The sequence below is a fragment of the Raphanus sativus genome, chromosome 7 (assembly GCF_000801105.2).
Source record: "Raphanus sativus cultivar WK10039 chromosome 7, ASM80110v3, whole genome shotgun sequence".
NCBI classification, from domain to species: domain Eukaryota; kingdom Viridiplantae; phylum Streptophyta; class Magnoliopsida; order Brassicales; family Brassicaceae; genus Raphanus; species Raphanus sativus.
Genome location: NC_079517.1, coordinates 2,771,705 through 2,798,612, shown reverse-complemented (window position 1 = coordinate 2,798,612; position 26,908 = coordinate 2,771,705). Strand labels below are relative to the sequence as shown.

Below are 26,908 nucleotides of genomic sequence, written 5' to 3'. Positions count from 1 at the left end.
GCAGAACCAGACATCATAAACAAACAAGGGTTTTAAACTTACTCTCAGGGTGCACCTACGGCCGACGCTCTTCAAGCCCACATGAGTTCCTTTAACAGCACCATGATATGGGACACAAGCAAGGTAGGGAGATTGCAATCAGGGTAGTTGGGAATACAACCAGTTGATATAATCTTAACAAACTTCGTCCTCGGGTATCTGCTAGCCAATTCTTCTAGACAACCCAATAACAATCCACACTCTGCGATCCTATCAGATTAAACAAGAAAAATGAACATAAGTTCAGTTTTTTTTCAAGCTTCAAAAACCAAATCATAATAGTTCACGAATATTATAAAAGTATACAACAACCCAAACTTGAGCAGAAGCTTGCATAACCTTCTGACTTTAGCAGCTTCTCTCAGCTCCGCCAACCTCTTCTTCCTATCAAACCATCAAACATGAAGCTTGTTTAACGTAACCCATGAACCACATCGAAGTAAAGTCGTACTCTTTTCTTATAAGTTTCAGAACTTGACAAATGCTAGCGAGTTACATAAGATCCACCAAGATATGCAACCCTGTACGTATTCTTCGAGGAAGCGATCATCATCAAGATCTTTCTCGTCCTCGAGATCCTCAAGTTCCTCCTCTGTCTTTTACCGAACCATGCTCTGATGCAGCGCATCTTATGGCTTTGGCCTTATAACAACAAACACGTTTATTGGGCTTTACGTGTTTGTCAAGCAGATATAGTTGTTTAGATTTTTGTATTTAAAGATAATATTAAATCTTTGTAGATTAGTTAGAAGAAGATACGATCTCTGTATATTATAAATAGGATGGTCGATAGCTTTGTAAAGATTAACTTTTGATTATTGAATATAAACCCTAGAACTTTTCAGTTCATCTTCCTTGTCTTCACGTTCCTGTCCGGAAATTTTTTTGTTTCAACTTTCTCGTCTCAATGGATCAAAGCAGCAGCATATCACTTCCAGATCTGTTTTCTCAATGCGAAGAAAATTCCTACAAGGAGATTGAAATTTTGGGTGAACCTGTTTTTGACGTATATGATGATGAGCATGTTTTCTGTGTTAATGATGAAGAAGTATCAGTTACGAGTTATGGAGATCTGCTCTTGCGAATGGACAAGGAGCAACCATGTCCCTTTTCTCAAAGGGAAGAAAATCTCTACAGTGAAATCGATAAATATGGTGAACCTGTTTTTGACGTCTATGAAGACGAGCGCGGCTTCCCTGTTAAAGATGGAGAAATATCGGTTAGGAGTTACGAGGATGCTAGACATTCGACAATAATCCTTTCAAGAATAGGGCAGCCCATCTTTCATCACTTAAGCTTTGCCACTTTGTGTGCAGAAACACCAGAATATACACAAAATCATTTGACGTTTCGGAAGTGGTCATCACACGGCACGCCAATATCCATGTTCAAGATTAGGGGTCGTATATTTTCATCAACAAAAGAATGTGATGCTTATTTGGTTAACAATGGCAAACGAAGGAATCTCACACAAATCAATATGACAAAGCAGTTTTATTTGTCTTTTCCTGATTATAATAAAGAAGAGGAAGAAGAGAAAAGAAGTTATGTTCTAGGTTGTTGTGAAGCATATTGATGTAGATAGATATTTGGAATATTTACAAATATCTTATTATTTATTTTATTAATTAGTTTTGATAATTATCTTTATTATTTAGGGTTTTTGGGTTTTATTATATATAGCCGTCTAGGCTTACGTTTGTATGGAGATTATTGATATTGATATTTTATAAAAAGAGGTTTGAAACCCTTTTATTTCCTTGTTACGGCTAGAACTCGAGAGTTCTCAACGAATCAAGAAGACTTTGATCCTAGGTATTCTCAGACTAAATAGGATTCATTGTGTTATCGTAGCTTGCGCTGCATCAGATTGGTATCAGAGCCAGGTTTCTTTGGTTTCTCAATCGAAGAACAATTCTGGATGTCATGGTGAGTATTAGCATCTACCATATCCTGGACGAAAGTCCTTTTGTTGAGAGAGAAGAGAACCATGAGATCTATCGAGAGATTTATGGTGATCCGATCTACGATATCTATGAAGATGATGTATGTGTTGTCCGTGCAAAATTCGGGCGAGACGATTTCTGTGTAAAGTCTGTGCAGGACGAGTTTCGTGCAAAGTTAGGGCAGAATCATATTGATGAAGATTTTGTGCAGAATTTTAATAATTTGTTACGTGCAAATTTTGTGCAAAAACGGATTTATGAAGATTCGAGTTACAAGCAAATCCGTGCAAAGATCGTGCAAAACATGCTATTGAAGATTCGAGGAAGAGTTTTCATGGGAAAACGTTTTGGATTCGAAGACTACGATCAAGATTCGAGGACGAATCTTCTCCAACCCGGAGAGAATGATGTAGATAGATATTTGGAATATTTACAAATATCTTATTATTTATTTTATTAATTAGTTTTGATAATTATCTTTATTATTTAGGGTTTTTGGGTTTTATTATATATAGCCGTCTAGGCTTACGTTTGTATGGAGATTATTGATATTGATATTTTATAAAGAGAGGTTTGAAACCCTTTTATTTCCTTGTTACGGCTAGAACTCGAGAGTTCTCAACGAATCAAGAAGACTTTGATCCTAGGTATTCTCAGACTAAATAGGATTCATTGTGTTATCGTAGCTTGCGCTGCATCACATGTGCTCCTAGTTTTGCGAATGAACCAACCACCCTTGATACTGATTACGAGCAGCCCCTCCCTTCTTGGCATCAAAAGACTGAAGAATCAGGATCAAACAATTTGGTGGTGCTCTGTTTTCACTCAACTTTCGGATGTGATGTTCAGATCACGAGTGAGTCAAAATCATCCTGGATACTTGCACCACAGGTTCATGACAGTGTTCTTCAACGAGCATGTCTTGTTGCCCTTCGTTTTCAGTTGGGTCTGGAGGCTGTAATGCACTCAAATCACTTCTGGGTACCTACTCTTTTCCACCATGAAATTTTCTCTCTGAATGGCCTGAGGCGTAATGTGAGTGGCGGGTGGATCATCTTGTCACGTTCTCTAGCATTGTTCGTAAGGTCAATGGAAGAACATGCTTTCTGGTTTGCCGCTTCTGTTGGGCGATTTATGCGTCATTGTGGTTCTCATGTGGTCTTTTTCTTTGATGAAAAAGGGAAAAGAAAATGTATGTGGTCACTATGGGCTCGTGAGAGCTTTATAATTCTTTCTCAAGAATTCTCAGAATTATCATTTCCAAGTAGTCTACAGTGTGGAAGGTGTAAAGGGGAAACATCAGCTGTCTGTGATCCGCAAATGAGTTTCGACTGTACGTCCTTGACAAATACATTTGGGAATGAAGTTTCTTGGAAATCAAGAAAGCTGTTTTGCTTTCGCCGTCAGTTATATGTTCGAAGTAACGCCTCTGTTATTTTTCCACCATCATTGACTCACTTACCTCTTGTCATCTGTCACATGGAGGAAGACATTTATGTTCTAAGAGGCGCACAGTACAAACAAGGGCTTTGTTTGGAAGCGGTGATGGGTTTCTTTGATATAATAGTCATTGTTGAAGCCGCAACAGATGTCCCGAATTTACACCATGACCAACGACATCTTTTCTTGTATCGCCATATTTTCTTTGTAGAAGGAGATAATAATAAGTGCAGCATCAACTGGGATTTGATCGTGAGTATTGTGGTTTCTCCGGTTGTTCTTTCACTAAGATTTATCAACGTGACGCTTGGCAAAACCCTAACTTCAACTTGCGTTGGTACTCTTTCTCTACGTCGGCTCTTTCAAATGGGATATTTTGGGCTCTGTGTGCTATCTGGTAAGGAGGTGTCAATGGTTGCACGTCCACTATGGTTACGCCAGGCAGCGAGGTCTGTAGTACACACTTTCATTATTGTGCCAACCGTGTATTTTCAACGGTTCCTTTTACGCAGTGCCGGCTTTGACCCATGGCAACATGGGCAAATGCCATGGGTCCATAGGTCTAAAAAATTAGTGTTTTTTTTTTTTTTTTTTGACATCAAAAAAATTAGTGTTATTTTAGTAATTAAAAAGGTCTATTTTATTTGTTAAATATCAATTTAATTGGTGAAATTATAGTAAAATTTTTATGATTAACTAAATCAAATTTAAATACAATAAGAATAAAAAAAATTCTTGTACAATTCTCAATTTATTTTGTGCTGCCCAAGCCTTGAATCGGCCCAAATTAGATAAGATGTTTGGGTTTATGAATTTAATTTTAGTGGTCCTGAACCAACCGGATTATTTTTGGGTATTTTGGTTCTGTCGGTCTTTTTTTTTTTTTTGTGAAACTTTGTTCTGTCGGTCAGAAACAAGAAAATTAAAGTTTTTCTCTCCTAATCAATTCGGGTTTGTGTTTTTTTTTTCCGTCTTAATCGAATCAGTTTCCTTTTTTTTTTTTGTGCAAAATCGAATCAGTTTCCTTTTTCCTTTGAGAGTTTCTGCGTCTTCAATTGTTATATATAGATATCAAGAGGCGGAAGAAATCTGTAATCTCAGGACAGAACGAGGACAAGTAAGTTGCTTTGTTTTTTTTGTTTAATTGAAGGTTGACTTAACTTGTTAACAAGGAAGGAGGTTTGGGTTAAAGACGTGGGTTGTCTTTGAGATGAAGAAGATGTCTGATCTCCCAAAGGATATGGCTGAGGAGGTTCTCTGTCGAATTCCAGTGACATCTCTGAGACCTGTCCGATCTACTTGCAAAAAGTGGAACAAGTTGTCCAGATGTGGCGTATTCGCTAAGAAGCACATTGATCGTCTAGGAGAAGAAGCAAAGGAGGGCCGTCTTGTGGTCATGATGATGGATTATAGGGTTTTCTTGATGAGATTCAATCTTTCCAACAAATCATCATGTGTAGTAGAGCGTGAAGCTAAGCTTATTGGCCCAGACGGTTCAGATCAAATCGATGTGCGTGAAATCTTTCATTGCGACGGTTTATTGTTATGTATTCTCAAAGATGATCACTCCAGGCTCGTGGTTTGGAACCCTTATTGGGGGCAAACCAGGTGGATCGAGCAGACACACGACTGCCACTTAGTGGACCAGTATACGTATGCTATCGGTTACGACAGTAACAGTAAGTCCCATAAAGTCTTGAGATTTATTGATTTTATATCTAGTTTTGTCGAGTTCAAAATCTACGACTTAAGTTCTGATTCGTGGAGGATTATTCTTGACCTCCACCCTCGAAACTCCTGGATGGTAAGATATGGTGAACGTGGCCTATCTTTAAAGGGAAACACCTACTGGTTTGCTTCAGACGTAGAATCTGGCGATGGTTTGTTAGCCTGTTTTGATTTCACAAGAGAGACATTCGGGCCGCCTCTGCCTCTGCCGTTTGATTCTTATTTTGAAGATACTGTCAGTCTATCTAGTGTTGGAGAAGATCAGCTTGTGGTTTTATTCCAGACCACTAATATATTGACGTTTGAGATCTGGATCTCCACTAAGATTGGTGATGACGACCCTAACGCCGTGTCCTGGAACAACAAGTTTTTCTTATCAGCGAATATCAAACAACTCCTTCACCCTCAGTGGCAGTTTCCTATATCTGCGGGTTTCTTCATTGACGAGGAGAAGAAGGTCGCCGTGGTTTTTGATAAAGACGCAGATATAAATAACCCCACTCGCGAAGTAGCTTACATCTTTGGAGTAGATGGATCCTTGAAAGAAGCAGCAGATGTCAGAGAATGTGCAGACAATATTTATGATGCATTTGTTTGCTCATATGTTCCAAGCTTAGTGCAGCTTAATTAGCTCCCCCCACCTAGCTGTTTATTTTACTTGTTTTGTTTCCTCTCATCGAAAGACTAGTGTACTCAATACTCATAATCTATTTTTAAGTTTTTGTTTTCCGTCCTTGTTTTTATGCTTTTTTCCGTATTTGACTTCCGTTTTCACATCATCATCTTCCTTAGACCCCAACTGTCCTCTCCTTTCTTACCTCTGCAGGTTTGTATGAGTGCCCTCTCTTTTTCTTATGTTTTATCACTGTAAAGGAGTAAGATTGGTGTTTGTGGCTTCGCTATTTCATAGACATTCCTAATTTTGGTGCTCGACATCTCTTACACAATCTAATATGATGTTACTCTCTTTGTGTTTATTATATAAAAGACCTTACAGTGAGGATTTTGCAGGGGAAAATGGTTTCTAGTGAAGAACAATGATTTAGATTGTAGGTTCTGAATGTGTTCCTGTTTCTTTTATTATTTGCTTTTTGTTCTGACTTCATGCCTAGTTCTTTATTTCCACATTTATCCCGCTTATTGGGATTCTTATTGGTTGGAACTTCCAGTTATCTTGGTAGAAATTTGCTTTTTGTTCTGACTTCATGCCTAGTTAATGATACAAACATGTTCTTTTTCATATCTGTATTTCTGGCAGATAATTTTATGGTAAACGGAGTAAAGAACTTCTCTTGTAATAATAAAAATAAAGATCGGTTCTTCAAAAAAGGTCCAAGGTTTTATCATGAATGTTAGTAGGTTCTTGATTAGATCAAGAAAACTTCGACATGTGTGTTTGCCTTTTTACCCTCCAAGTGTGTGGTTTAACTGAAATTCTACTGAAAGAAAAAGAAAAGAGAAAAGTTGAAAATTATCAAGGGTTGAGATTTTTTTTTGCAAGACTGATGATTTATTTCAATCTTAATATATACCTGGAGATTTAAGATATAAAGATTTTCTTGTTCCATAGTACACAATCTGGACCATTCGGGAAGACAATTATATGTTCTAGAGAAGACAAAAGAAACTAGAAACATCCTCTTCGTCTGAGTCATCACTCATCATATCAACTTTTCTGTTTATATTATAAATTCTCGAATATACCCACAAACCAAAACATCAAAAAGACCAAACATCAAAACGTAATATATAGTCTTTGAAGCATAATCCAAACGAACAGAAGCCGTGGGCTTTGATGACGAAAATGGCATCTTCGTCAGCTTTGTCTCTCCCTCTCTCTAACATCCCAACCTGCAATAACAAGTCCCAAGAGTTACCAAAACCTACTCATTTATCCAAATACCTCCACAGGCATTACCATCATATCAGGACAAAAACTCTAGACCATAAACTCACCAAGAGAGCCCTGCTGAATATGACTGCCTTGGGGTTTACGCCACCTTTAGCAACTTTTTTGGCTCATCCGGCAAAAGCTGAACCAGAAGCTCCCATCGAAGCCGCTTCCAACAGAATGTCATACTCGAGGTTCCTGCACCATCTGGAAGAAAATGAAGTGAAGAAGGTTGACTTATTCGAGAATGGAACTGTTGCCATCGCAGAGATCTCCAATCCAGCGTTAAGAAAGATCCAGAGAGTTAGGGTTAACCTTCCGGGTTTGCCTGTTGATCTTGTCAGGAAGATGAAGGAGAAGAACGTAGACTTCGCTGCTCATCCTGTAGATGTGAACTGGGGAGCTTTCTTGCTTAATTTCTTGGGGAATTTTGGGTTTCCTTTGCTCTTACTTGGCTCTCTGCTATTATCATCTTCTTCAAATAGATACCCTAGAGGACCCAGCTTACCTTTTGGCCTTGGAAGGTAAACTACTCAAATAATCAATTTCGAATATTAAACCCTACGTTTAAAGTGTTTAATGTATGTTTTCTTGTAACAGAAGCAAAGCTAAGTTTCAAATGGAGCCAAACACAGGGATAACATTCGAGGACGTTGCAGGAGTAGACGAAGCCAAGCAAGACTTTGAAGAGATAGTAGAATTCTTGAAAACACCCGAGAAATTCTCAGCCTTGGGTGCTAAAATCCCAAAAGGTGTCTTGCTGACAGGACCGCCAGGAACAGGGAAGACTCTCTTGGCCAAGGCCATAGCCGGAGAAGCCGGAGTTCCGTTTTTCTCGTTGTCCGGCTCGGAGTTCGTAGAGATGTTTGTTGGTGTAGGGGCATCTAGGGTTAGAGACTTGTTCGACAAGGCAAAGGCTAATGCACCCTGTTTGGTGTGTTTATCGATGAGATTGATGCCGTTGGCAGAATAAGAGGAACCGGTTTAGGAGGTGGAAACGACGAACGTGAGCAGACGCTAAACCAGATTTTAACCGAGATGGACGGGTTTACGGGGAATACCGGAGTGCTCGTGATAGCTGCAACGAACAGGCCAGAGATTCTAGACGCTGCTTTGGTCCGACCAGGGAGATTCGATAGGCAGGTAATTTTTGGTTAACCCACAAGCTGGATATATAAACCGACCAGAGCCGGCTTAGAAATTAGTGAGGCTTAAACCAATTACTAATAATCAATACATACATTTTGTTACAAAAAAATAAAAATAAAATAAATACATACATTTACTTTGGGGACCTAATAATATATACAAATTAACAACTAATACTTTGGAGTTATAGGCGAATGTTTCATTTTGCTATGTTATGTTTGAGATCTCTGAAGTGAATATGAATTCAAAAATGAAAACAAACCGGACCGGTTTGAACAGGTATCCGTTGGTTTACCGGATCGGATATCAGAGGAAGAGAGGAGATATTAAAAGTTAGAACAAAACTTAGCTTCATCTCCTAGCTTCATCTCCTAATGTGAACCTCTACATTCACCCACCAATAGAAATGAGTTAGTTGAGATTTGATATCTCTTAAAAAAGGAAATCAAGTAATAAGAATTTAATGAAGTAAAATTATGTTTTCAGATAAATAAAAAATAGTGGCAATTACAAAAAAAAAAATTTAGTATTAATAAATCCGTCAGAAAATATTAAACCCTAAACCCTAAATTTTAAATACTAAACCCTAAACCCTTGGGGAAAGCCTGAACCCTTGGGCAAATCCTATATCCTAAATCGTTAATCTTAAACCCTAAACCCTTAATCATAAACCATAATATTAACCCTAAATTCTAAACACGAAACCCTAAACCTTAAACTTTTTGACAAATATTAAATTATAAATTCTTAATACTAAACTATAAACCATTTTGAAATTAATGATTTAGGGTTTAGTATTAGAGGTTATGATTTAGGGTTTAGGGATTATGATTTAGTTTATGATTTAAAGTTTGTTTTAAATTTAAGAGTTTAGGGTATAGAATTTTCCTAAAGGTTCAGGCTTTTCCGAAGGGTTTAGTATTTAGAATTTAAGGTTTAGGGTTTAGAATTTAGGGTTTAGGGTTTAGTATTTTCTGACGGATTTATCAATATTAAAAGGAATATATTTTTTTGATACTTGCTACTATTTTTTATTTATCTAAAAATATAATTTTATTTCATTAAATTCTTATTACTTGGTTTTCTTTTTTAAGAGATATCAGAATGTAGAGGTTCACCTTAGGATGAAGCTAAGTTTTGTTCTTAAAAGTTCACAGCAAAAGCAAGAAACTTGACAGTGAAGTATCTTTGAGCATGATCGCTATGAGAACTCCTAGTTTTAGTGGAGTTGACCTGGCGAACCTCATGAACGAAGCTGCGATTCTCGCCGGAAGAAGAGGAAGAGAGAAGATTACCCTTGAAGAGATTGACGACTCTATCGATCGGATTATCGCCGGAATGGAAGGGACGAAGATGGTCGACGGCAAACCAAAACATAACGACCAAATCTCAGAAAGTAATAAAGAGTCTTTGAAGCATCATCTCAAAGAAGACACAGAAGCACTGGCTTTGGTGATGAAAATGGCATCTTCATCGTAACTGACATCACTGGCCATGATAGCCAGAACAAAAAGCGCACAGTGATCAAGAAACACGAAAACACATTCAAAAACCCTAAATCTAAATCATTTGTTCTTCACCAGAAACCATTTTTCTCTGCGAATATCCTCATTGTAAAAGTCTTTTATTTAAACACATGGAGAGTAAGAAGTTCTTGTGAAAATCACTAAACCCCAAAAGAAAAAGAAACAAAAAACATGTTTATAAGCTAATCAAAGTATAATCATCATCGTCATCATCAGACCATCTTTTATCTCAAAAAGACAATATAACCTTTTTTTTATTTAATTTCTTCATTTCTTGATCTTCCTTCGCTGCTTCTTAGGACCAGGAACCTCCAACCTCCCAACCGAACACCCACATTTCGCCCTAAAAACCAGCACCGCCCTACCATTAACCGGAGCCATCTTCTTCAGCTCCGCCTCCAACTCCCGGTGGTGATCACGAGGCAACTCAAATAATCCCTTCTTGCTAACAACACCCGCGCCCGACGACGACGATCCACCACCACCACCCTTGACACAATCCTCCGTCTCGAGCTGAATATCAAACTCCGCGTTAGCCTTCCCGAGCCCTCTGCAATCAGGCTTCCCGCATTTATTCCGACCAGACACGAGTATAACGATCATCCAAGCAGACAAGGCCGTGCACGAGACGCTCAGCGCGATCAGCCCGTAGACGATCGGGTCAGGGTTGCGGAGAATCTCTTCCTTGACCAGGCAAGACACGTCGGAGAAGATCTCCACGGACTTGACGGCGATGAATCTGATGTAAGGAAAGATCAAGAACCCCGAGGACGTGACGACTGCGATCAGGATCAGAACGTCGATCGCTGCCGACGGAGATCCGCCGTCGCAGCAGATTGATAACGATGATGATGATGATGATGATTTACGGTTGGTTCTTGGCTTGTGGTGGTGGTGATCTGCTGAGTTGGCCATTTCGACGACGGAGATTGAGCTCTGGAGATATACCATCTCAGAAACCGACCACGAGCTCTCAAGCCGAATCGAATCAAATCAAACCCGATTCGGATCAAATCGTAATCAAATGGATCCACCAACTCCTTTGAGGAAGACAAAAAAACAAACTCAAATCAGATACGATTAGAAGAAGAAGAATTGGATCGGATCGAGAACTGATCGTTTAAAAAATCAATTGAAACCTACCGAATTTGAAAAATCAATCCGATGATAATCTTCGACTCTTAGTTCATACGAATTCGAGAATCGAATTTTTTTTTCTTTCAAATCCAATTGTATACACCTCGAAGCATTTGATGGATGTTAAATAAAGAAAAGAGAATGTGGAGAAGTCGGTAACGTAATCGCGGTTGAAACTAGTGCATCAGAAATATTAAAAACAGACAGAACAGGGAAGTAATCTGGTGTCGGAGAATTCAATATATAAGAGGAAAAGAATTTTTCAGATCGTCATCATTAAAAGTTTCACTCTTTTACGGTCCGAAACGATGGACGGTCGTGTTGTATACGAAGGAAGAGAGCAAGTCACACGCGTTCAGATTTTGAGCGTAGGTGTATGTTGTTATAGTATATCAAACTTGTTTTATTTAATCTTTTAGTTTATTACTTTTTTATACTTTTGTTGATTTCGTGGGTCACTACTACTTACTAGATTTCACCTTCCGTAGGCTTCATTACATTATTAAAGGTTTGTCTGAAAAGAAGAGCAAACCAATACTTTAATAATATGTGAGTAGTACTAATATTAAAGCCCAGATTCGCTTTTTAAGCCCAATACCAAGCCCAGATTTGTTCTGTGTGGTCGGTCAGTAGGTCCGAAGCTACATTCCAACCATTCAAAGGCTACCTACCTATTGTTAAGTATCTTTGGCATGGCACAGATTTTCATAAAACCCACAGGCTTCAACACCATTTTTAACTTTAGTACTGTATTTCAATTTTGATCTTTTAATAACATGATATATTGTATTCAACCTAAGTCAAACCTTGTTCCCTAGCTAATCAAAAATAAACACGGAAATCGATGTTTCTTTTCTAGATTCAGCGCGTCTTGGTTTCTTTCTTGTTTCCTTTCCAATAACCCACCATACATTTTGTTTTCATATTCCAAAGTCCATACTTGCCAAACCTCGTCCACATATACCCTAAGTGCCTTACTTTATGAGAAATGGAGTCTTGTATTATCAGAAAAACAGGCAAACTTCATGTAGTTTACGGACTTACTGAAATAGCTGACCAGTTATTTATGCAGTAAATATATTTTACAAAAGAAAAATCAATAGCTTACAAAAAAAGTCGCTATATTCTTTGCTTCTTTGGTAGTGGCAGACACGAGGAGCTCGACTCCAGTTCACATCACGTGGAGTCATGGAGGTTACACGTGTAAACACACGTGCGAGTCTGCTTCATAATAATCCTCTGGCGATTTAAGACATAAATAAGTTTTATTAGTTATTTTTATATAATGACCCAGCTATATAGAAGTGAGTATTGTAAATCAATCAATCAAATTTTTCTTCATCGGATCTGAAGCTGAAGCAATTTCCAGGAAAAATGGAAAATCTTAAAGTAAAGTTCCCTTTTCTCTTTATCAAAGTTTTAGTACTAGAATATGAATGGATTAATAACTAAACATATTATTAAAATAATTCTATACAGTTTAATATAAATAAAATCCTCAGAACTTCGAACAGACAACAATGGGTCAGTCTTGCTTCTTCAGAGTTCTCCTTGTTTCCTCTCTTTTACTACTTATATTCTTCTCTACTGGTAATCTCTGTTAACTAGTGCATGTCATCTTCTTCTTCTTCGGCTTCATCACATTGTTAGAATAATATTAAAAGTTTATCTTTCCTTGAGGCTTATATTTACTGTGGTTTGAATTATGCCTGATGATGTTTGTTTGTGGATTTTAAAGCAATGGGAAGAAACTTGCGAACTACAAAGTTGTCAGGAGTTCACAGCACTGCTGAGCTATTTCCTTCCAAGGTACTTCTTTGCTCCCCACTTCTGTTTACTTAATTCAATTTTGGTAAAAAAAAAGAGTCAAATGGTACAAAATAACGATTCTTCATAAGTATGAACTTATATTGGATGTAAAGAAAGAAGAACAAATTTCTCCCAACAAAATATCACGTAGGATTTTTTTTTCTGTTAAATAGTATTTGAGATTCTATGTCTTGGTGTACTTTTTCATTTATAACTAGTGTAAACAATATCAAGATGTCCATTAAACATTTTTCCGTTGCAACAATACCAAAGAGTGCAAGTTAAAAAGATCTCAAAGACACTTCTGAACCATTGGTTTTACGTTTTGGACTTGGCTTTTGTATATGCTCCAAAGTTAACTATGGTAAATCCACTTGTTTCATGATGGGTTAATTAACATAAAGATCATAACCGAGACAAAAAGATTAACACATCGAGACATATAAGTAGCCCACTGCCAAGCATAATTTATCGAAATCGTACAGATCTAAGTTCATGTCACTTACCCCCAACTCGTAAACAGTCAATAAAAGATCTTTAGTTGTATTTCACTAACAAACAGAACATATATAATATATAGTTATGTTGCATTAATAGTTCAAGTGAAAAATACAGGATGGCATTGTGCGGAATATGATCGACCTGATGGACTACAATCCACCGCAGTCTAACACCAATTGGAGTGGTTTCGTCGCGACTCCTCCACAGTCTCCTCCACTTCCATAAATTTCCCAAATAATGAAAAACTCTTTTCAGTTTCTTTTAAAAACAAAGTTTGATTTCTTAATATTTTGGCAATAAATAACAATATGTAATTTTAAATTTTTATACTTTGATTATTTAAGCTTTACTCAGTGGTGGAAATTGTGAATTCAAAATGTAACATAAATTGATTGGTGGCGCACGGAAAGCACCATTCTAGTTGAAAATATATCACATGAATTGTTGTTTTCTTGTCATCGTTTCAAGATTGTATACCGTACCGTCTTGGGTTACATATAATTTTTTTTTTTTTATCTCTTAGTGCTATATCTTATAGTAACTTCTGATTATTCTCACTATTTTACTATTCTTAGAAATCTAGATGGTTTTGTGTCACATGTGCTAATGTAGATTTACACAAAATAATACCATGAAGAAAAAGAAAAACTTAACATCCTCTCAAGATTAGGGCCCAAAATAGCCTCAAGGGCCCAAATAGGATAAACCATACTAATAAAGGGGAGGGGGGGCGATAATGGTAATAGTTTAAAAGATTGGGGGCATATTAGTAAAATCTGAAATCATATAAACTTAATTGAAATACTACTACTGGGAAGAACAGAACAAACCAACTGAAAAACCGATTAAAATTCCGCGAAAACCCTAACCTTCAAATCCGAAGAATCGATTCCCTCAGCAGAATCAAAGGTTCCAACTTTAGAATCGAAAGGAATCATATTGCTATTAGTTTTTTTTTTTTCTTTTAAAGTTTCTGATAGTTTTGATTTATATCGTGTGATTGAGAAAGGTACAGACTTTTGTCCAATGTCGTCACCGGATCATAGAGATAGCCACTGGAAGAGGTCCCGTCCTCAGTCTGACAACAACGATGACGACGATGTTGTTAGTAGAAGCAAAAGGAGACATCGCGATAGAGACGCTCTTGACACTACTGTGTTCCGTTACCTCTGCCCTGTTAAAAAGATTGGGAGTGTCATTGGGAGAGGAGGAGACATCGTCAAGCAGCTGAGGAATGAGACTAGGGCCAAGATTAAGATAGGTGAGGCGGTTACAGGATGCGATGAGCGCGTGGTTACCATCTTTAGCAGCAGCAGCGCTAGTGATGAGACCAATGCTGGTGAGAAGGTTCTTTCTCCTGCGGAGGATGCTTTGTTCAGGATCCATGATAGAGTTGTTGCTGATGATAATGGTGGTGGAGAAGAGAAAGTTACAGCGAAGCTCCTTGTTCCTTCTGATCAGATTGGGTGTGTGCTTGGGAGAGGTGGCCAAGTTGTTCAGAACATAAGGAGTGAGACTGGTGCTCACATTCGCATCGTCAAGGATAGGAACATGCCTCTTTGTGCCTTGAGTTCAGATGAGCTCATTCAGGTATGTGTTGCCTTCTCTCATATTGTTTTTTCAGTTTAGTTTATTATGTCTTTTGTATTTTTATAGATATCTGGAGAAGTGGTCATTGTTAAGAAGGCTCTGCAACAGATTGCCTCCCGCCTTCATGAGAATCCTTCACGTACTCAGAGCCTTCTTGCTTCTGCTCCACTCATGAGCCATGCCGGTGGTCCTCGAATTGTAGGGATAGCAGCCCCGCTGATGGATCCCTATGGAGGAGGAGGATACAGAAGTAGTGATGCACGCCCTTTGTACCAAGCTCCTAGAAACGACCCACCGGTGGCTACGGATTTCTACATTCGGCTAGTTTCGCCAGTTGATAACATTGCGAGTGTTATTGGTAAAGGTGGTGCTCTGATCAATCAGCTTCGACAGGAAACTAGAGCAACCATTAAAGTTGATAGCGCTAGAACCCAAGGAAACGATTGTTTAATAACTATCTCAGCAAGAGAGGTATTGACTTTCTTTCTTTCTTCTGAGTAAGAACAGTTTGTGACAGGGTCTAATCTGTTTCAGGTTTTCGATGATGCGTATTCCCCAACCATAGAAGCAGCCATGCGGCTGCAACCAAAATGCAGCGACAAGGTGGAGAGAGATTCTGGACTTGTTTCGTTCACCACTCGCCTTCTTGTGTCGAGTTCTAGGATTGGTTGTCTTCTTGGTAAAGGAGGGGCTATCATAACCGAGATGAGAAGAATGACCAGAGCTAACATCCGCGTTCTCGGGAAGGATAATCTTCCTAAAGTTGCATCTCAAGATGATGAGATGGTTCAGGTAAAAATTCACACTAACATAGTGCCTTTGCAGTTAATCCTCTCACTTTGAAAGCTCTCTTCACGTGGAGCTTCTAACAGCAGAAGCAATTTTGAATATTCAGATTTCTGGAGAACTTGATGTTGCCAAGGAAGCTCTTATACAGATTACATCAAGACTAAGAGCCAACGTATTTGACAGGGAAGGTGGTACTGTTTCTACACTGATGCCGGTCTTGCCTTATGTTCCTGTTGCACCAGATGCTGGTGATAGATTGGACTATGATAGGAGAGATAGGGGAAGACCTGAACGCGGGAATCCCTATCGTGGTGGTTATGGCTCAAGTGGTTTGTCTAAAGGTTATTCACCATATGGTGCGCGGGTATGTCTGCTTAAAGGTCCCATTACATGTTGTTTTCAACGATTCAACATATCAGTTCTCTGTGAATGACTCTTCTGGACGTGTTTTTGTAGGTTGGTGGTAGTAGTAGTGCTTCATATGGAGTGTATGGAGGTTATGCATCTGGACGCAGTGGCAGTTATGGGTGAGATTATTTATTTATGACATTATTATACCTAGTGTTTAGTATTTTTACCGTTTAGAACTTTGGTTATCAAGTGTTCCAAACATACTTTTGTTTTTCATTTGCCTTATAAATTTTGGTGGTTGATCCTCTTATTATCATGGGTTTTGTCATCAGGTTATCGAGGCATTCCCCTACCCATCGACGAAGAAACTATGATTATTAGAAGCTACTGGTGGGTGGTTAAAAAGGTATATGATTTGTATTAGGTCATGTTTAAGTTAGTTTAGCCCCCACAAGTTCATGAGATAATCTGATCTGCTTTGTCCCGGGTGTCAGATTCTGATACACTGTTTTTTTTTTTTGTCCCTTTGTGACCTTTTTTCCCCGTCCCAATAAAAACAGTGTGAGATCCTGAAGCCTGAAGCCAACCCCCACAGCCCACAGCTGAAGCCTTTACATTTGGATGAGATTATTTAAGTTTTGTTTTCATTGTCCGCTTGTGACCTCTTGATACTGCCAACTTCCTACCCGCTAAAACCATATCCAGTTGCTTGTAATATCTTTCCATGGACCAGATTCAGAAACCTTTAGTTTGGTTGCCGCGTAGTTCCATTTTTATGAATTATATATAACTTATGTTAAAACGCATGCTTAAACATGACTAGGTGTTATCATAAAAATATTACCTTTCTTTAAAGATCATATGCAGGGGAAGCACTGAGTGAGAGAATATATCACAGTTCTCGCCTAGACATTGTTCAGGTAAATAAACCACTTGTGGGCATCAATCTGTGATCCCTTTTGGTTCCCATGAAAAAGGTATATAAATATCTTCTTCATCTTATCTTTCTCTATGTTATATCTTTTTGCACAAATATATGCTTCTCTGCCAGCAGTCAAGGAAAAGTTGCTATTTCTGGAAGATTCTCGTTATCTTTTGATCACTAGATGGTTGGTTCATTTCGCCATAGGTGAACACTCGACTTAGTATAGTTTAGGGCCTATGAGTGACCGGTTTTCTTGCCTGACCACCCACCCAGCTTTGTTGCCTGTCTCCAAGAAATCTCTTGATATCTGGCTGGAACGTTGAATGGTGAGTTCAATTGTTAGAAGACGTTATATGTTATTTCAACTTTTCTGCAATTATAGTTAGAACTACTGAAACAGTCTTTGTGTCTCTTGTAAAACTTATTTGGATCGGTAAAAGTTTTGTAAGTTCTTACATTTCCATGAATGACATTTATAAACTACAATATTGTGATTGACGCACTAAAAGTCCAAACATACCTTAATCCAAAGGCTTACAAACACACACTTTACGAACAAACGTCCAATTTGCTTGCGATGAAACGGTTACTGCTTTCAATTTGATTTATAACCTCATATGTGAGGCAATGTTGGGTCTTCTAACTGCTGGAGCAGCCTCAACAGCAGCTATTGTCTACTTAGCACACAAAGGGAACAATAACACAAACTGGTTCTCTATTTGTCAACAATTCAACTCCTTCTGTGAGCGTATCTCCGGATCATTGATTGGATCTTTCATCGCCGTTGTCCTCCTCATTCTTCTCATTCTCCTCTCGGCTATTGCTCTTTCCCAACACTATTAAAGACCTGCTCTTAACATGATCCACGAGTTTTCTCTTTAAGAAATACATGAACTTGAGCTTTCACTCGTCTGTCCTCCGCATTTGTGGTTGTTTTTCTCATCTCCATTGTATATGTTGTTTATGTAACGGGTTACTCTGTCAAACGTTGTGTGTGTGTCTGACCACCACAGTTACCACAATATCTTATTTTCTTTTTCAGTATATATAATCTATGCTAAATCCATACTCAAGAAAATCAACATAATAGCTGATAACAAGACAATGCATTTTTAAACCTCAACACGTTACCTATATGTTATACAACGGTATCATCTTGAAGTTACAGTGATCGAGCTGTATCCACTCGGTTATGACGAGAGTAAATAATTCATCATCAATCTGTCATCATCCTCCTCGATCAAGCTATATCCAGAAGGTTTTTTCACTCCTGTATCATCAAACATCTTCCTTACTTTCTGCACCCTCTCCCACTCACCTGTGGAAGCATATATATTTGAGAGCAACATATAGTCACCGCTCTCGCCTTTTCTCATGCTCAGTAGTTTCTCATTTGCATACTTCCCTAACTCCACATTCCCATAAATCCTACAAGCACCTAAAAGAGTCCTCCACACAATGGCGTTGGGCTCAATCTCCATCGACTCCACAAACTTGAACGCTTCCTCTAACAGCCCTGCTCGCCCCAACATGTCTACCATACAGCCATAATGCTTTATGTTCGGTTCAATCTTGTACGTTTCCTTCATGAGTCGAAAATACTGACGCCCTTCATCAACTCTCCCAGAGTGGCTGCAAGCTAATATAACTCCGATGAAAGTCACCTCGTTTGGCCAGACTTTCATCCTCTGCATCTCTTCGAACGTTTCGATCGATCCCTCTGCGTGATGCAAAGCCAAACCAACAATCAACGTGTTCCAAGACGACAAGTCCCGTTCTTTCATCCCTCTGAACACTTGGATTGCGCTATCTATGCTTCCGCACTTTGCATACATGTCGATCAGAGCATTCCAAACAGGAGTGCCTATATACATGGACCTCGAAACAGAAGCCGTTTCTAATATGTAGAGATGGATTCTCCTCCCAGTTTCTGAGTCTCCCAAGTCTGCACAAGCAGACAACAAACTCAGTACCGTCACAACGTCTGGGTGTTCGCCAGCATCCCTCATCTCCTTGAATATACTTAAACCCTCCTTAGGGCACCCGCAGTTCACATAACCAGAGATCATTGCGTTCCAAGTCACAACATCTTTCTCTTTAAACTTATCAAAAAGCTCCCTCGCTCTATCCATCTCCCTACATTTCAGACAACCAGTAATCATCACATTCCAAGCAACCTGATCTTTCTCAGGCATTTCATCGAACAACCTAATAGCCTCACCTATCTTCCCTCTCTTAGCATACCCAGAGGTCAAAGAAGACCAAGCAACCTTATGAGCTTTAGCAGAATCATCAAAAAGCTCCCTTGCAATCCCCAAATCACCACAGTTCGCATGAAAAAGAATCAAAGCGTTCTTAACATACTCGTTGGAAGCAAACCCATGTCTCATTACTTTCCCATGAAACGCTAAACCACTACTCCTCCACTCAAGCCTCGAGCAGGCCTTGAGTGCAAACGTAAACGTGTACCTATCAGGCCTCACGCCTCGTCTCTCCATCTCCGTATACAAAGCAACAGTCTTTCCTGGTTTCATGCTCTGAGCAGACCCGCGCATCACGTGGTTGCATATGGATACGTCTAGTTTGGGAATTGCGTCGAACAGCTTGTGTGCGTACGTGAGCGCCCCGGGAACCGATAAGGAAGCTGAGTAGATTAGCTCTCCGACAACGGAGAGATCGGAGATTAGTCCGTTGATGACCACGAAAGCGTGGACTTGCTTCAAAGATCGGAGATTTGTGCAGTTCTGCCATAGTTTTGGTCGGCGTCGTGTAGCGGTTCGGTCGTTGGTTTGCTTCCTGATCATCTCCGTTTCGCATCTCTCCCGCTTCGCTCGGTATTCATATATGATTTCCGGTTTAGTAAAATCGAACCGGAATCAGAGTCAATTTAATGTAATTTCCATTCATGCTAACCGGTTTATACACTAGTCTGGTTTTCTTGTTGAGCAGTGAATAAAAGACAGTTAAAACACTCGTACTGGGTGGTGGAACACTAATGTATGTTCTTCTCTCAGTTACTAGTTTTTTTTTTTTTTTTTTGCTAAAAACTCTCAGTTACTAGTTTTAGTGAGTTTGTTCTTATCTTCTTGGTCTGACATGTCTCAATTGTTTTTTTTTAACTCTTTTGAAAGTGACTTTTCAAGTAACTGGTCGGTCACTTCTAAAACCATTTATTAAGGTTAGTCCTTTTGACAACTGACTCTGTTTTGTACAAAAGTTTCTATGATTGATTGAATATGATTAAAGACGAGTTATATGATTGATTGATCATGATTAAAGACGAACTTATGGATGTGAGCTTAATTATCATGAATTTTAGTATTAAAGAAAGCAATTTTCTTTTTCTTTTTTTCATTGAGAGAGTTTCTTGAGGTAGTGATTAAAGACTTGTTTTCCACACCTTTGATTGCTATTGTTTGTCAAGGTGATGCATATGCACTATTGAAAGGTACCGAAAAGAGATTTGGCTAATCTAATGTCTTTTTCTCTAATTATGTCGAAAGGGGACCTTGTTTATATCCGACTTTATTTGCATTTTATGATGGTTTCGTTAAAAGGTTTTTATTTTTGTACTGTAAAAGTGTTCTTATGTACCAGCTTAAAAGCTGCACCAACTACCAAATCAAGCTACAAGTATTTAAACCTTTTCAGTCCGATGTGCCGATAGAGCATGATGCAAAGTAGTTTCTTCTCACATGGCATGATTTAAGGCTCAGTTTTTTGTTTCTTAGGTGTGTTCCTTATTGGTTTCTTTCTTGCAATGTCTGATCAAGTATACTTATGCAGGATATTTGTAACAACAGCTGTGTGAAGCGTGGATCGATAGAATATCGACAAGTGGCACCATATACGAAGGCAATATTGAAGTATGTTAGGACCATAGAAGCTGGCAATATGGAGTCAGCATGACATTTATTGAGGTTTGTCCCTATTGTCCTTTACATCATTTGAAGCCAATATGATTTTCTTTTGATCCATGAGCTCTTCTCTCTCTCTCTCCTTCGTCTTCAGCTCTCATATTCACATTTATTCATTTTTATAAAAAACTAGTTTCTTTTTGTGTTTATTTGTACAAATCTTTATGATTTTGTCTTTATTGTTCTCTTATTTGATGAATATACTTGTTATAATACCCCACAAGCTTGGAGCCCACCTCAATAAATCCATCTTTCATAGCCTTCATGGAACATTAAGCTACTACTCTTCCTTGTATGGTCTAGTAAAATTTTAATGTCACCGTTTGCCTTCATAAATCATCTACCTTTCTTAGTAAGATAATTAAACTTGCTGATAACATTTGTACACCTGCAAGGTACTACAATCATATAAACATCAATCCAAGAAGGTTTAGGTTCCGGATGTCTATGTTTTGAACTGATGTGAAAGTGGTGATGCTACTGTGTTCTCAGAGGATGTCCAAATGATTCTGAATACATTGTTTGTTATTGTTTTTTTTGTTATATGTGGAAATTTTCACACTCTATGAGTCACTGACTTGACACCACCAGCCAATGAACATGTCATTAAATGATGAAGAAACCACTGCACAAGAGAAGCCTTTTCAGCAAGAAGGACGTAATTTCTCTACAACCACAAAATGATTCCTAAATCATTTAGGAAGCATAATGCCGTGTATCACGATATTTTCTTCACAAGACTATTATTGTATGTTAATTTTGCGCATACCTTATATACTGTTGCGTGTGAATTTCATTGTAGCCATGATGTCTCTGTTTGCATGTTTACACGGGTTATAATTCTACCATATCAGAGAACAAGACATTTGAGTTGTGAAGAAAGTCTTTGGAATAATGGATTTACTTGCAACTACTAAGTTTTCTCCTACTTCATGCTATCTGTCTCATTGATTTGTTAGTGTCAGTTTCCTATTAGTCACCACCTTTTTAACAGCATTTAGTAATCTACTCCTTTTAGTAATGGTTGATGAGCGTAAGAAAAGTGAAAATAGAAACCAATAATGTAGTGTCTTAATAAGAGAGTACTAGTTATAGTACTATACATATACATAGAGGGTAATACATTGAGAACCTTGTGGACTTTAAGGCCTCAGACTACCTGTAAAAGTAACCTGAGGGTAACTAAAACAAACCAAAGGCATCTTATTCTTTTTATCACAACCATAGTGTTAACATTATAGGCAAGTTCAATGAGGAAGAACAATGATAACATAACAAATGAATGATTGATGAAACTAGAGTCCTAAAACCGGATACCTCGAAGGCGAAAAAGTTTGCAGAACCCATAAATCTAAGGGGTTTATCTAGTTTTAATATACAAGATCATCAGAGTGATGAGGGCTAGATAGAAGCTAGAGACCTGAATTTACTTCTAGCACAAGAAATAACCGCTTTCATCTTGAGGTATAAAGAAGTCACAGTGGCAGGTGATAAAAGATCACCGCCTTTTTTGCTTTAGTGTGTGTTATCTCTCCCTTTCTCTCAGAGTTATGGTAGAGAGGGGAACTTGTTATTCCAGGTCTTTGAGTCACAAAAGATAATAACTTCTGGAGACCCCATTGAAAATAAATGCTCATCCATGTGAGAGAGCCGGGAAAACAGGGGATTCATTTCATTTTTTCTCGCGTGTACTCTGTCTTTCTTTCCCCTATATATCATCCTTCATCACTCTCTCAGATAAGCTTCACTTGTAACAATTCTACAACTGTAGCCAAAACGACCATTCCTTTGTGCTCTTATGGTGATGGATGAGATTATCTTTTATTACACACACTAAGAGAGTTTTGGTTTTCTTGGGGAAGAAAAAATGGGTAGATCACCGTGCTGCGACAAATTGGGTTTGAAGAAAGGGCCTTGGACACCAGAAGAAGACCATAAACTTTTGGCTTATATTGAAGAACATGGACATGGAAGTTGGCGTTCATTGCCTGAGAAAGCTGGTAATTAAAAATGAATTTCTCCCTATCATCTTTTGTGCTCTTCTAAATATTTCAAAAACATTCTTTTATCATTTATCTTCCTTCATTCCTCAACCTCAGGTCTACATCGATGCGGGAAGAGTTGCAGACTAAGATGGACTAACTACTTGAGACCCGACATCAAAAGAGGCAAATTCAACTTGCAAGAAGAACAAACCATCATTCAGCTCCATGCTCTGTTAGGAAACAGGTGGTCGGCGATAGCAACTCACTTGCCAAAGAGAACAGACAATGAGATCAAGAACTACTGGAACACTCATTTGAAGAAACGGTTGGTTAAAATGGGGATTGATCCAGTGACTCATAAACGCAAAAACGAGACTCCTCTTGGTTTGTCCAAGAACGCAGCCACACTTAGCCACATGGCTCAGTGGGAAAGTGCTAGGCTTGAAGCTGAAGCAAGGCTTGCTAGGGAATCAAAGCTTCTTCATTACCAGACCAAAGCATCATCCCATCATGGATTCACTCGTAAGACATGGACAACAAAAACAAACCAAGGTAAAAAAAAAAAAAGAACAGAACATAGACACGAACTATCTGCAGTTTGTTTGATTTTTTTCTATCTTTTGTAGGCAATGCAGATCAACAACAACAACTTGAATCTCCGACATCAACAGTTTCATTCTCGGACATGAAGGAACAATCGACCGCGAAGATGGAGTTCACTGGATCATCATCCACGGGTCTGGCTCTGGTCAAAGAACCAGAAAACGACTGGATCAGTACAACGATTTTCGAAGGAGTCGAAGAAGGCTTCACGGGTCTGTTGTTAGGAGGCGATACACTAGGACGGAGTTTCTCCGCCGATAAAAACGAGAGGGATCACGGTGAGAATAGTGGTGGTGGTGAGTGCAACAACTACTTCGAGGATAACAAGAACTATTTGGACAGCATTTTCAACTTTGTTGATCCTCCACCTTCGTCCGATTCTCAGCCCATATTCTAAGTCAAAGGTTGATATTTCTCCGGGAATGTTTTTGATTCTTTTAGTTACTTAGTAGTTGTATGAACCAATCATATGATCGATCTTTCATATGAGAACTTTCAGAAGAAAGAATACAGTTCATAATCATCTTCGTTACATGTCCAACCGTATACTGGTGAATGCTAGCACTTTAGACAATATGTCAATATCCCTAGACAAACACCACTAAACTAGAAAATATAGTAGACTAGTAGTGATAGTGTGGCTGCGGTGAAAACAGCACGTTGACATGTCGACTATACTATAATAAATGTTGGTGGTTTCATGTCCTTTTCTTTCCTCTCCTGAATCCGATTTTCCAATTAAATGTGCAAAATTTGATATAAGAAACATCAAAGCAGAAATAAAAGACCGAGCCAATATATTATTTAATGAAACAATAAATTTGATCGTGGTGATAATCGGATACTATTTATTTGGATATGACCCCCATGAAAGAGATTGAAAGTGGACCTAGAAAAAATATGAGAGATATTAATTATTGTGTTGTCATAATTGTGTTGTCATTCAGAGAAATACATGATTATTAAACTGAAAAAACTTTCAATTGTATTTCTGAATCTAACCTCAATAGATTTTGGGATTTAAGGTGTAAGGTTTGATTCTCAGAGAATTCGATTTCTTGTATATTATAACACATAAAGTTTATTGAAACGTTTAGAGTGATACAAACAAAACTGTCTGTCTCGGTCGTGTACTGCAAAAATAATATGTCGACAGAAGATGGTGCACAAACATAATGAACTGTTAATCAGGGAGAACTGTATCGCGAAGTGTTGTTTATCAGTACCGCATATGTAAATGAAAAAGATATACGATGATTTATCTGAAATTTGACAAATAAAAAAAAACTCAATAAAATCTTTTAAATACCTAGCTTAAATCATTCTAATAAAAAAATTGATATAAAAGGATTTTATAAATAAAATTCAAGTTTTGTGAAAACACATAAACTAAAAAGAAAAAAAGACCTTTTCTAGTTCTTTCAAATTTATACATCCAGAATTTCAAATAAATCCTAAAATATATTATTTTTGGCATCTCTTGAAGAAAGCTTAATTAGGCCCATTTAACGCCGCATTTCAGTAACTCCTGAAGAAAACTCCTAACTAGGCTCATTTATTCACACTTCAGAAAACTCCGAGGCCCATTAAGAGCCCAACAATCAGCTCTATAGAGGATCGGATCGGATCGGATCGCGCCACCATCACGAATCGCGAGAGTTTTCAGAAGCTTGGATCGATTTGGGAATTTAGGGTTTTTGTTTCAGCGAAGACGACATAGGGATTCGGCGATGACGCTGCCTCCAGGACTTTATTCCGGCACCAGCTCTCTTGCTCTTGTATGTATCCTCTCTCTCTCTCTCTCTCTCATTCGTAAGTTTAAAAAAATAACTTTTTTTTACTGAGTCTATATTTGGTCGGATGAAAAAGGTGGCTCGTGCTTCGGCTTTTAGCGTGGGTCTCGTCTACGGGAGCATGAAGCTCAAGTTCTTGAAGGTAAGTCCACTTTCTCTTCCTGATTAATTTTTCTTGAATCGCCATCTGATTGATTGATGATTGTCGGATTTGAATTGATGGATATTTCAAAAAAAAAGTCGGTGGTCTTATCTATAGATACGAATCATTAGTTTGGTCCTTTTGTTACTTTGTTTCTGCTCCTCCGTTGTTTTGCGTCTGAGTTCTAATCTTATATTCCTTTTATTTCATAATTTGGGGTTTGTGGTATCCTTTTTCTCTGAATGTTGCTACTGAAGTTACTAGTCTCCTCCTGTGTATATGTTACCAAAATGTTTACTTAATTTCATCGTCTTGTTTGCTAATACTGGTCACGGATTCTTCTCTCTTTAGCAGAAGTACCGAAAATGTTTTTCTCTAACTCTTGGATATCTCTATATAGCCGGAGAAAATGTTCTATGAATCTGATTATCGAATGCCAAGTACTGACAAATTACTCTTTTTTTTTCACCTGCAGATGACGAAGCCTCACAAGGTTGAAGCCAATGCTCATAATTAAACCATTTTTTTCTCCCTTTACAATAAAGCAGGTGGGGGGTTATGTCTCCCCGTCCCGGTTATCAATTTTTCTTATTCATCTTTCAGCGCTAAAAAGAAAACAACTTTGTGTCTGAAAAGCTTGTTATACGTTTCCTAAGACCTCTTTTTGGAGCCAAGTATTTCCCACTGGTTTACAAAACTCGAGTCAAGAGCATCTTTACCTTTTATTTTGCAAGTGCCATTATAACGTATCCATCATTTTGAGATGTATAGAATGGTTCCCTGTTAACCTGACTAGACCAGCCTATCTCAAGTGTACAGTTTTATTTGTTCCCAAAATGCATCGCCCTATCCCTACTTGGTTAAAGCTTATACTGTCCATATAAAGATAGATTATCATGAGTATACATTACACTTTAACACGTACTGTATTTGCCTCTCGAATGTGACAGTAGCGTGTAAATTGCAACAGCGATCGAACTCATCCGAGAATAGATTATCATGTGAATACATTACACTTTCACACATGAATTAGTTATATATTTTGTGGCAATTTCGCGTGGTGACATTTTAGTAAAAGAAATAAATCTCGTGGTCTTTTATATATTGTTTTATGTTTGTATTCTTTATTCACGTGATAGATGATTGTTAAAGTTAAACCTGTTAACAAATTATATCCCATTGGCCTTTAGGCCATCTCAAAAGGGAAATATATAGTATAGATATATATGTCTTGTATTACGCAAATTAATGTTGGTTCTTAATGTAGTATGCGACTTGGCATGGTTGATAAAATATGTCTTGAGGTACAACTATATTCTGGAGGAAGAATGTGACTGGTTGAATAACTTTGTGGAAATTTGAGCATAAATACTAATTGTATAATCGAGATCTTGGATAGTCGGCCATACAACGATTTCCACAAGAATTTGTTTATTTAGACATGGTAGAAAACGCAAGTTAGTAACGATAAAACCTTAAGAATTGCCATTGTGATGTTATGCATTCTGTTTACGATGATGACCCATCCGCCAATACTCTTCGTTTATATGTGTATATCCAAGACCATTGAGTCTTGTATTATAGACCATATTCCTTCTTACCACTAACAAACAACTATTTATTTACAAAAAGAATTGAAAACTAACA

At 38.1% G+C, this 26,908-nt stretch overlaps 8 protein-coding genes and 1 pseudogene across 13 annotated transcripts; 6 read left to right on the top strand and 3 right to left on the bottom strand.

Annotated features, from left to right (window-relative positions):
* Positions 1 to 71: 71 nt before the first annotated feature.
* On the bottom strand, positions 72 to 667 carry LOC130497760 (uncharacterized). Its single transcript, XM_056990888.1, has 3 exons — positions 567 to 667; positions 346 to 423; positions 72 to 249 (listed from the first exon to the last, which is right to left on the bottom strand). Exons 1-3 carry the CDS (start codon positions 665 to 667, stop codon positions 72 to 74), a joined length of 357 nt encoding a protein of 118 aa, XP_056846868.1.
* A 3,656-nt stretch (positions 668 to 4,323) lies between these two features.
* Positions 4,324 to 5,882, top strand: LOC130497782 (putative F-box protein At3g23420). Its single transcript, XM_056990955.1, has one exon. The coding sequence runs from the start codon at positions 4,636 to 4,638 to the stop codon at positions 5,782 to 5,784; it is 1,149 nt and encodes a 382-aa protein (XP_056846935.1). The 5' UTR covers positions 4,324 to 4,635; the 3' UTR covers positions 5,785 to 5,882.
* A 1,066-nt stretch (positions 5,883 to 6,948) lies between these two features.
* LOC108817466 (ATP-dependent zinc metalloprotease FTSH 6, chloroplastic-like) lies at positions 6,949 to 9,524 on the top strand (annotated as a pseudogene).
* Positions 9,525 to 9,798: 274 nt separating this feature from the next.
* LOC108817467 (uncharacterized protein At5g19025) lies at positions 9,799 to 11,233 on the bottom strand. The gene is made up of 2 exons (XM_018590165.2): positions 10,863 to 11,233; positions 9,799 to 10,759 (listed from the first exon to the last, which is right to left on the bottom strand). The coding sequence occupies exon 2, from the start codon at positions 10,668 to 10,670 to the stop codon at positions 9,987 to 9,989; it is 684 nt and encodes a 227-aa protein (XP_018445667.1). The 5' UTR covers positions 10,671 to 10,759; positions 10,863 to 11,233; the 3' UTR covers positions 9,799 to 9,986.
* Positions 11,234 to 12,156: 923 nt separating this feature from the next.
* On the top strand, positions 12,157 to 13,617 carry LOC108817470 (uncharacterized). The gene is made up of 4 exons (XM_018590166.2): positions 12,157 to 12,245; positions 12,336 to 12,446; positions 12,595 to 12,665; positions 13,281 to 13,617. Exons 2-4 carry the CDS (start codon positions 12,377 to 12,379, stop codon positions 13,389 to 13,391), a joined length of 252 nt encoding a protein of 83 aa, XP_018445668.1. The 5' UTR covers positions 12,157 to 12,245; positions 12,336 to 12,376; the 3' UTR covers positions 13,392 to 13,617.
* Positions 13,618 to 13,936: 319 nt separating this feature from the next.
* LOC108817465 (RNA-binding KH domain-containing protein RCF3) lies at positions 13,937 to 17,272 on the top strand. Of its 6 annotated transcripts, XR_001944007.2 has the most exons (8): positions 14,176 to 14,756; positions 14,823 to 15,227; positions 15,291 to 15,548; positions 15,652 to 15,909; positions 16,002 to 16,072; positions 16,229 to 16,302; positions 16,753 to 16,816; positions 16,951 to 17,272. XR_001944007.2 is itself a non-coding variant. In XM_018590163.2 (7 exons), the coding sequence occupies exons 2-7, from the start codon at positions 14,193 to 14,195 to the stop codon at positions 16,275 to 16,277; spliced, it is 1,605 nt and encodes a 534-aa protein (XP_018445665.1). In that variant the 5' UTR covers positions 13,937 to 14,075; positions 14,182 to 14,192; the 3' UTR covers positions 16,278 to 17,272. The 6 variants fall into 6 exon arrangements, 4 of the variants coding, with proteins under 4 accessions (XP_018445665.1, XP_018445663.1, XP_056846934.1 ...); XM_018590163.2 differs by adding an exon at positions 13,937 to 14,075 and having other exon boundaries at positions 14,182 to 14,756; positions 16,229 to 17,272; XM_018590161.2 differs by adding an exon at positions 13,986 to 14,075 and having other exon boundaries at positions 16,229 to 17,272.
* Positions 17,273 to 17,425: 153 nt separating this feature from the next.
* Positions 17,426 to 19,792, bottom strand: LOC108817464 (pentatricopeptide repeat-containing protein At5g15300). Its single transcript, XM_056990952.1, has 2 exons — positions 17,953 to 19,792; positions 17,426 to 17,821 (listed from the first exon to the last, which is right to left on the bottom strand). The coding sequence occupies exon 1, from the start codon at positions 19,623 to 19,625 to the stop codon at positions 18,012 to 18,014; it is 1,614 nt and encodes a 537-aa protein (XP_056846932.1). The 5' UTR covers positions 19,626 to 19,792; the 3' UTR covers positions 17,426 to 17,821; positions 17,953 to 18,011.
* Positions 19,793 to 22,262: 2,470 nt separating this feature from the next.
* LOC108814964 (transcription factor MYB16) lies at positions 22,263 to 23,849 on the top strand. The gene is made up of 3 exons (XM_056991222.1): positions 22,263 to 22,738; positions 22,838 to 23,275; positions 23,350 to 23,849. The coding sequence occupies exons 1-3, from the start codon at positions 22,606 to 22,608 to the stop codon at positions 23,721 to 23,723; spliced, it is 945 nt and encodes a 314-aa protein (XP_056847202.1). The 5' UTR covers positions 22,263 to 22,605; the 3' UTR covers positions 23,724 to 23,849.
* Positions 23,850 to 24,946: 1,097 nt separating this feature from the next.
* Positions 24,947 to 25,986, top strand: LOC108815907 (uncharacterized). The gene is made up of 3 exons (XM_018588436.2): positions 24,947 to 25,104; positions 25,196 to 25,261; positions 25,737 to 25,986. Exons 1-3 carry the CDS (start codon positions 25,057 to 25,059, stop codon positions 25,776 to 25,778), a joined length of 156 nt encoding a protein of 51 aa, XP_018443938.1. The 5' UTR covers positions 24,947 to 25,056; the 3' UTR covers positions 25,779 to 25,986.
* Positions 25,987 to 26,908: the final 922 nt, after the last annotated feature.